At 42.8% G+C, this 10,312-nt stretch overlaps 1 protein-coding gene across 1 annotated transcript; it reads right to left on the bottom strand.

Moving 5' to 3' along the window:
• Window positions 1-1,764: 1,764 nt before the first annotated feature.
• Window positions 1,765-7,676, bottom strand: ercc4 (excision repair cross-complementation group 4; the record flags this gene model as incomplete). Its single annotated transcript, XM_079214440.1, has 10 exons — window positions 1,765-2,674; window positions 2,797-2,909; window positions 3,014-3,677; window positions 4,154-4,258; window positions 4,382-4,513; window positions 4,622-4,802; window positions 5,309-5,516; window positions 5,665-5,860; window positions 6,573-6,753; window positions 7,500-7,676. 10 exons carry the CDS (start codon window positions 7,674-7,676, stop codon window positions 1,935-1,937), a joined length of 2,697 nt encoding a protein of 898 aa, XP_079070566.1. The 3' UTR covers window positions 1,765-1,934.
• Between the last annotated feature and the right edge of the window lie 2,636 nt (window positions 7,677-10,312).

A 10,312-nucleotide genomic window follows, 5' to 3' on the forward strand; every position in this document is an offset into this window, starting at 1 on the left:
CCACCACGTCTCGTCACACGGACCGCGACCCGTCTGGATTTGCTGCAGCGCCACACCACCTCGCTTCAATCGATTGGGAAGGGCAACAAGAGATCACGTCATGAGCGCCAGAGCAGAGGAGCCTCGGTCCACCGCGCGCGTGGTGGGTAGTAACGCGGCTGCCAACTCGCACTCCTGTAATGCCGCAGCGTCCAGAGAGCCTCCCGGCTTTAAGAGGAGACGTCTGCAATGAAACACGCAGCGCACACAAACACGCGAATAATAACTTGACAACTAGCTTGAACACGTTTCCCCCTCGGGTGGGAAAGTTGTTATTGACCGACATGGCCCAGCCACCGTTCCCGCGGTGCTGGAGGTGGGTGGGTGCGGGAGAGGCTAACGTCTGCTAAGCTAACATCACTTTAAATCTGACAGGTGAGTGACAGTAATGCTACCAGTCTTACATTACGACGATGGCATCTTTCCTCGGGGCTAAAAAGATGTGTGACAGCCAAACACCCGTTGCCCACGCTCCACTCGTGCAGCATCACGAAGCCTCATCTGCTGTCTCGTCTGCATTGCGCGAACAATTCTTCAACAACAACCTCCTCACAGTTCCGCCAGTTAGGTTAGCTCGGTTTAGCTCACGCGGACTAACGTTAACTGTTAAAAACAGGACCGCGTCGCACCGGGGACTGTCGTCTTACCGAATTGCGAAGACTTGAAGCCCAAATATGTCCGAGCTCTGGTTCAGAACGAGGTATCCATTGATGTCAGCGGGAATTATCTTCTGTGTGTTTTTTATTTTTTATTTCACCCCCTAGCTGTGAGATTGAAGTTTATTTCGCGGAGCAAAATGGCTGCGACTAGTCTAGGTTCGGCTGCGGAGTGACGTAGTGACGTTTACGTTTAGGAAGCCTAGTAAGGGTGTGGGGGGCTCCACTGATTTATATTTTAAAACGATTTTCTCCCAAGGAACCACGTCTGTTTTTGTTGTTTTCACATATGACTTGGTAACATCAATGTTGTATAACAATAAAAGCTGACAAAACTAAAGCAATCCCCAGCCGAGTAACTACATTTTTTTTAAATAGAAACCTGGTATTTTCCTAAATAAAATCCAAAAAATTGTACTACTGTGTTCCGCTTATTCTATGTTAGAGTTTACTTAAATAATTCAAATCTATGAGGAAGAGTCGGATTACTCCTGTGTCACTAGCAGATAATTTAACTTACTGTATGGAAAGTACTTCAAACTGAAGTGCATCAGAAACTGAGCACAAGAGCACTGCTGTGCTCTGGAATTTGTGAAGTCAAGTGTAGTTCAGTACTTCAAGAAGAAATCCTTTTAACACGACTACTTTAGCAAATACTCACAAGTAATGGTAAAAGGCAAGTAAATTAAAGCAGTTTGTAAATTACAGTTAAGATCAAGTATGAAGTACGACTCAAGTCAAACAGTTGTGGAGCGTGGATTATAACGGGCAATTTTTTTCTAAGCGCTGAATAACACTTGAGTAAATGGTTACCTTTCATTAGCTGTGAGTTATAAAAACAGTGTTGTTCCAGAAAGCCTTATTTTGAAACAAAGGTTATATAAAACAATTACAAAATATTTACAGAAATTTATATATTTATTTTTGCAAAGTAAAAAAACATTCTAATAAATATCATTTCAGAGTACTTTACAAAATACAATTCACAGCATTATTTCAATTAATTCTGTACAATATAAAACACATTTCACTTTTGTTGACAAATGTAAGATGTAAATTCAGTCTACAATGTTCTACATTAACGCCATCGTCATCTAACTTTACAATCAGAAACTATTCCTGAAGCCAGGAAAAATATATTTATAAACATGGATGTTTACAGTCTGATGCTTCAGAAGAAGAAGAAGAAAGCATACTATATTAATCCATCAGAGGGAAAGTCAATTTCTTTACCGTCTTTCATGTTATTTTTGCCTTCTGCACAGGAGCAGGGACATCAGCAACATTGTGCAGAAACTCGTACAGCAACTTAGCGTTGTGAGTATTCCCTAGGATCTCTGCTAGCTTGTCCTGGCTGAGGTTGCATATATCTGCCAGGTTGTCTGCATTTTTTATGACAGCTCTGTAGTTTTTTATATTGACCCCAGGCATTTTCAACAAGAAGTCATAAGGTCCGGGGTTGTAAAGTCCTGCCGATTCTGCCACCATGTCTGACTCGGCTGTGACTGCCTGAGCTGCTGCGGCATCGGGTTCAGACCGACCTTGCTTCAGATCCAGGAAGAGCTCAGCTGTAGCGTGTGGGGAGGAGCACCAGAGTATACGGAGCCGGGGGAAATGCAAGGTGAGCAAGGTGAGTTTTGAAGAAACATCAGTCGACGATATCTCATGACGGAAATCGGATCGGGCCATCAGGGAAAACGGTTTTGCGGGGTCGAACTCAATGAGGAGCACGGGTTTCTTGTAGTACCGGGTCATGGAGAGACACTGTGTGTAGAGGCGCCCACTCTGCAATGAGCCAATCAGATCACTGACGCTCTTGCGTTCCACGCATGTGTCCGGGGTCAGGATGTAGTCACCGACGTCTAAGGTGACGGGTTCGATGTCCAGCCCACGGCGGTGCAACAAGGAGGGCAATTCACTGCGGAACTCCCGCATGTCCACAATGACTCGTGAGGGCTCTTTGGGCTGCTCCTGGCCTCCTGATTATTAGATAGGGGATCGGAAATACAAAACAATGAGACACTTATTCAAGAAAACATGGGACTTTCTCTTGTAAGGATAAATACAGGAAACTGTCCAGGAAATTCAAAGACAGACGTGCCTGCTTTGCGGGTGTTGGTGGTGGCATTGGCAGGCTCTAAATTTCTAGCAAGGTCTAGGTTGGTGTCTTCTCGCCCCTCCCTCTCCTCTGGGATGACCATAGTAGCCTTTTCCCTGCAGAGAAACGTGCACATAAGCACCAAGGAGAAGCAGACACTTCAACAAAATACATTAATAGATACTCCCAAGGTGCAGCAGGAGAAAGAAAAGGCTCTGACCTGATCAGGTGTTCGAAGGCTTTCTTTTCCTTGGACAACGCTGTCAGGTACTTTTGTTCTTCCGTCGAGCCTCCATAGATAAGGAAATACACCCGTAGCATCTTTCCGGGCCGGCTGGCTTTGTAGATCTCCAGCTGGCGGACAAAACTGATTTCAGCGTCGTACAGCACCACGAAACTGGGCTCCACCTCATGCATCACCCGCGTCAAGCTGTGGGGGTCAGTGAGACCTTTAAGTGGGTGAATGACAGTCAGCGGCTCCTTTAGGACACCATAGTAGGCGTCCGATGACAAATCAAGCTTCAGCTGTTCTCCTTCCTCTCCTTCCTCATCCTCCATTGGGTCACCATCATCTCCACTGCTGCCCTTCACCACTGCCTCATCCATCTTTTCATTCCCCATCATCTGGGTCAGGGTCAAGGATGGCCTTTGTTTGCTCTTTGTGGACTTTTTCTTCTGTGCAGGCGCCTTTTCCTTGGCTCCTTTTTTTGGCCAGCCGTTGCCCTTTTTGTGCGACTCAAGGTCCATTGCAGCGGCTGCGTCAGAGTCCCGTTTGCCGATTGTGCGGATATATAGTCGGTTGAGCATCCAAACAGAGCCGTGCCTGATGTACTGCTGAAGCTGGGCACACGTCCTGTCATCACTGGCACAGATCAGCACACGACCTGGGGCAGAGCATGTCAGGCAGTTAGACAGATACACACACACGCGTGCGTGTCCTATTAACAAATAGTGAATCCTCATCGTCATACATGGAGAATGGTGGATATTTGGACTCACCCAGGTATATGTTCAGGTGTTCCCGCTGAATCGGTATGTGGATATATTCTGTCAAATTGTGATCTCTATTTTTTTCACATTACTTTAAAATTACTCAAACTACTCCACAATACCCTTTGGGGTACAAAATAACTCTACCCCTGGTTTAGCCGTGTTTAGGCTGGCCTCTCTGCTGGTTTTAAATCTAAAATTGGATTACATTTGTGTACTTGTAGATTGAGGTAAAAAAAATTGAAACTAAAAGGTAGTATTTGATGATACTCTGTTACTAGAGTTTATTATATGCAAATCAATAGAATAGATGACATTCACTGTTGACACAAGGGACTCTTATAGTGCTTCAACAGAACTGAGCTCTAACCTGGTTCATGTTGAGAGCTCTCGTTCTCCCTCTCAATCTCCTGCAGTACCTCAGTCAGAGCCTCCCACTTGGGGCTCTTTTCCAGCACCAGTTCCCGCTTCACCTCTGAAACACACACATACACTCAGCCTTTAGTCATTCTCACATCAATACACATACAAGCAGGTACCATTGTGGATATCTACTCTGAATAACTTGTTGTCAGAGATGTTTTCATTGGTCAGTTACCTAAGGCAGAGGACGACTTTGGTTTCTCTGCCTCCGCTCCCACTTTGAGTTTCTTCTTGCTCTCAGGGATGTGGTACACTCTACCCCTGGCATTCATAAACATGGAGGTACTGGAGTCCAGGAACAACCACCCTGATGGTTACAACACCAGGTGCATGCCATCAAACATGGATAAAGGTGATTAATCACAATACTTCTAGTATTATATACTTACTTAATAATAAACTAGTTCTAGTTTACCTGAATTGGATCCAAAGTTCTTTTGACTGGTGCGCAGCGACTCAAGCAGATTGAGGAAGGTGACACAGTCGTACTGTGTGAGGTAGAGCAGGAGAACCCTCAGCACTTTCAGGTCCTGGACCAGGGCCTTGGTCTTTGCTCCCAGCTGGTGCCACAAGGGGTCCAGGTAGTGACGGATGGTCTGGGTGGGAGTGAGGAAAACCCCACCGTAAAATTGAAATCCACTACAGTTGTTGAACACCAACAGAAGGTGTGTTGTTAAGTCACATTTATTCCAAGCATTACTCAGGGTTCCTGTTATTTGTAATCATTACAGAAATACCCTGTGTCCAAGTGAATCTGGCATGACCTGGAATACTTTGGCAAACACAAAAGTAATCGGATGATACGAGTCCTGTGTAAATAGGTAACTATAACATCTTGGGTCATGTTTTGAAAAACATAAAAGCATTAATAGTATTTTTGGGTGCAAATTCAGGAGGCTCAGTTTGCTATTTAGCATTGACACCCATTCAAAGAAATGGATCGACCATAAGAATTTCATTTTTTAAGCCTATTTCAAGTTTTAAGCCTGTTTTTTTCTTGTTCCTATTACAAAAGGCTAAACAGAAGCAGATTTTTTTTCCTCGCCATTTTAACACCAAATTCCACACCAAAGCACCTTAATCTATGTCATTAGTGACAGACCTTTTCGAAGGCGTTGCCCAGCGTGTTCTCAACGGAGAGGTCCTCAGCTTCCAGAGTGGGGTTGTAGCGTTTCAGCTCCTTCAGACAGGCGCTCATGATATCCAGGATGGAGCTCTGGATGGCCCTCATAGCAGGCGTCAATGACACATGGAGCTCCACCACCTCCGGCTTGTGCCTGTCCAGTGCCGTGTTTACTGATGCTTGAAACCTGTTGAATGAAGCAGGTTAAGAAAGTGAAGTTAAAGAAGGATGAGGGTAGAATCCAGTCTTTATTTAATTACACATGAGCTTTTCTTGCTATGACTTGTCTAAATGGCTGCTGTGGAAAAGGTTGGATGCTTTATGTTCGGTCATACCTGGGCCAAAGGTAGAGCTTCTTGACAAAGAGGTTTCTCATAACGCGTTCCACCTGGCAGAAGCCAGAGGAGAAGGACGTGGCCTTGTCAGTGAAGGCCTTTATGAAGCCCGTCTTATTCTTCTGTCTGAAAAGACGAAGGATGAAGGCCTCCTGACACGACTCGATGATTTTATGAGCACGATACACCAGGATGCCTGAGAGGGTGGCATGGAAAGACAGTCTAGGTTATTGTTTGGTACTGAAAATGTAATACAGTGCAACAGCCATCAATAAATACGACACTTAATTAAAGTTTTTGATGTAAATGGATTTATTGTGTAATAACCTCTATACTTCATGTTAAATGCTTGTTTTAAAATGTATTTAAGACAATCTGTACATTTTTAACATAAAATGTACAAGTATAATCACATTTACAACAAAGGTGTTTTAGACTTTTTGACGAAAAATAATAATACATATTTATAGTAATAATAACTAAACATAATTAACGATATCGGCAGAATTGTTCTGGTAGTAAATTCAGGAAAAAATATTAAACTTGTCTCTCTCGTTAGTCCCCATATAAAATTACCTGTCAATGGAATTGTGAGGGACATCATGCTTGGAATGTCTATGTCTTTAAGAGTACTATTGCTCCTTTACAACTCATGCTGAAACAACTCATGCTGAAATGCCCTACAACCAGGCAAAAGCCAACAGATCATACGTTTAAAGCTTTGATATACCAATTATCAATCCTGCGTTAAGGCCATTAAAAATATATTAGTAAGAAGGCATATACAAATGTGTGATAACTGACATGATATCAAAGGATGCAAATGCAAAGTACACAAACAACTCGCAAAGTGTGAAAATCAAACATGGCTCTCCTTTTAGCCATGACCGGGCGGGCATTGGTCTGACCTGATATGAGATGAGCAGGGACGCGGTCGGTGAGGAAGTCGACCACCAGGATTCTGCTGGTGACAAACAGCACCCCTCCCTCAGTGTAAACATTATAGCGCTCGGTGCTGTTGATGTCGCTGGTCACCGTCCTGGGCAGGTGGCTCACGCCCTCCACTCGCAACTGCTCCGTGAAATACTCCTGGGACGAGAAGAACAAGAAAAAGTTTGTTAAAGCTGCTCCAAGTACTTTTACACATAAGATGCTGCAACATGTATCTGCAAAACTCAAAATGTTGATTAAAAACTGCAATATATTGTCTCTGTAAAGTCATCTGGCCTATTGTTGCTAGTCCATCACGCAGTAGTTGTGTGGCAAATCCGAAGTGGATGTCAAAAAAGGACAAGGCATGTGAGGCTACAACTTAACTGGGTATGTGTATTAAATTAAAATTGAACAATAGATCACCAACGGCTTCATCTGTGAGATGGGACAACATTGCCACAGAAATGTATAAAAAAAGTGTTGGACACACTAAGACAGCCCAAATGAAATGTACTGAGAGCTGTGCTACACTAATGCATTTTTGATAAGACATGTCAATACTAACACCAGCATTGAGGTATTTCATCACAGATTTCAAACAGTCTCATCTTCTAGTTTATAGCTTAAAACACGTTGAAGTGTGCAGTTACTCTTTAACAATGGGCCATGTGATGCTCTATCTAGATCCCTTTCACGACGTGTAAGCAGGAAAAGCACCGTATAATAACAACACGACAGGTCCATTGCGTTAGGTTAAGTGCCCCAGTCATGAGTCAGCCACAGGGACACATGCAAGTCTCTTTTGAGTCACGGTGTATTTACATCATCCATATGACCCAACTGACGCCTTCACAAAGAGGCACGTGAGCTCGCGTTGACCTAACGCCACGTGTGTTCTTCACCTGTTCAGGTGTGGTCGTGTTGAGCAGGAGCACTAGGCTGCCCTGCTCCGAGTAAACCCGCATGAACTGCAGCAGGATGCGGTCTATCCCCATCCCCTCCGCCGCCACCAGCAGCCCGTCACATTCAAACAGGCTCAGGAACATCTCGGTCTCGTACTCCAGCAGCGGCCCCGCCATGTCGGCGGTGGAAAAAAAGAAAAAGACACCAACACAACCACGTTTTCTCGTACTCCCGCTTATAAAAGTTAGCTAAAAGCGACTGAAAATCATTGACTGTTGTCCGCTCACACCCGCCATCCAACCTTTGTTTTGAAGTTGCATATCCGGTCACGTGACACTTAAAAACAAACGAGACGTGACAGTGAGCGTGACATTTAGGATCAACAGCGCCGCCTACCGACTTGGAGGACTGGAGCAGGCAAAAAGCGCATTAAAACCTGCCTGTTATATCTGGTGACGCTGATGCTTTATTTAATATTTCAACAATGCACAAGTCTATTTCGTCCGTTTATATCGTTTTGAATATATATTTTTCACATCTCATGAAATGTTATCAGTTTGGAAACTCTTCCTTGTTGATATTATTTTGTGAGAGAAATTTGACTGAAGAACAGACCTAATAGAAGTCGTGTAATCCTTTTTGTTGGTCTCTCCTGTTTTTCCCAAACAGACAACTCATGCACCAGTTATGATGGAAAGCTTTCTCTGCTCTCCAATGTATTCAAACAGAATGACAATGTAATAATGATGCTGTTACATTATTTCCAGAACATAATGGAATTTACAAATTAGGGAAATATGTGGCATACTTGACTCATGTGGTTAAAGCATGAACAACTTGTTTGTCTTAGAGCATTTTATTCCTGACAAGAAGATAATCAAGGAGACTGAATTGTTTTGCCGTCAAACACCATATTTAAAGTTATTTAATATCATCAATGGTTGTGACCTGTCACAACATCTGGCAATCGGATACATCAATGTAATGATATCAGTATCAGACCTGCTAAAAACTCATACCAGTCAAACACTAATCAACTTTCAGTTAACTGCAGACACACTAACACGTAATCAAACAATAAAATGGGCCCAGGAATGAAAGGGAACGTCACCAATCACTGTTTTGGTGACAGTATTAACGGGTTTTTGGGTGGATTATTCCTATAAAGCACCGACAGGAACAGGGCTGTAATGTGCTTGCATAACAAAGCCTGCCAGCTGGGTTTTGTAAAACTCACTGTTGTGTCAGCCCACATTTCTCCACCGTAAGAGAAGAGGGGACCAGAATAGGTCTGTGCTCATAAACGACAGCAGAGGAGCAGGACGATGCTGAGCACACCACCACCCCTCTTCACACCACAGACACACATGCACAGACACACACACACACACACACACACACACACACACACACACACACACACACACACACACACAAACAAACTTGCAGAGGTTTTGTTACACAGAGGCACGGACATGACTCACCGTAGTTGAGACTTGAAACTTCAGGCTTGAATTTAACCACTTTGATGTTTACATCTGTCACTCATCCACTCAGATGTACGGACTCCATCTGGAGCCAGATTATATAAAACAACACCCCTAGGTGGGACTTATTATAATGATATCCGGACAATATGTTCTTTTTTTTATTTCCTTCCTTTCTGTCCTACTCTGCAAAGTTAGTTCAAGTTATCCTTGAAGTGTGTGTGTGTGTGTGTGTGTGTGTGTGTGTGTGTGTGTGTGTGTGTGTGTCGTTTGAATCTGTCAGGAAAAATTATTTCTTTTAGTATTCCAAATTTGAGTAAATGAGGGGTGAAGGACTGTTGCAGTATATTAATTAAAACTCACATTTCAGCGACTCTTCCATCACTAATGAGTTTCATTAATGCTGTCAACAAGTGAAGTAAGACTAATATGGAAAGTCTTAGGGCGCAGAATATGACATGGCTAAAGATACGTGGCCTGCCCGCACAATTACTGTATATATGTAGTTTCAAGGTACTTGTTACTTGAGTCCATCCATGCTATTATATCGTTCTAATCCACTAAAGCTTGGGGAGAAATATTGTGCTTTTTACAACATGTATTTGACAAAATACAATGGTTAAAGCAATGATTTCTAGCTTTTTTTGGCTCACGATCCCCTCCAAAAGAAAGCACTAAGGTCCCCTTGTCACGTTTGATACATGAAACTTCTAATCTTTAAGGATTTTGAATGCAAGACTATTGATATTTTTCCTTAACCTTTTAAGCCCCGTTAAGCACCAAGGCATTTTTTAGGATTTAGCTCGAAATAGCATACCCAAACTAAAAAGGGTGTATCTCTGCAACCACAAGGGGTATTTGAATAATTTTGGTGTTATAATAAAGGCAACCCTTGTGAGCTTTTGGTCAGATGTGTAAATATTAGTATATATGTTGCTGGCAAAGAGTAAATAAAGATTGAAACACAGAACAAATAGAAGTTCCAGGTCCGTCTATAGAAAAAAGCACTTTCAGGATGATTATCTCCTTGAAATGATGCTTCAGTAAGCCTGAATCTCTCCCAAATCATAGCACAATATGTGAACAGTCTCTCTGCACTGTTTTCACTTGAAAAAGTGAAGCAGAACAAAGTTAGATTGGGTAAAGTACAGAGAGAATTCAGGCGAGAATGCAAAATTAGCATTTCGGCACATTTGAATTTTTTCATGTAGCAAACCTTATATTTCACTTGTATATGACTTATGATGTTCAATAAACTTGTATTAGTGGGGATTTACTGAGGGAACTGCATTTTTTCTTATATTTGCTATTTACTCAATTTTTTT

Source organism: Taurulus bubalis, assembly GCF_910589615.1.
Source record: "Taurulus bubalis genome assembly, chromosome: 2".
Classification (NCBI taxonomy): Eukaryota; Metazoa; Chordata; class Actinopteri; order Perciformes; family Cottidae; genus Taurulus; species Taurulus bubalis.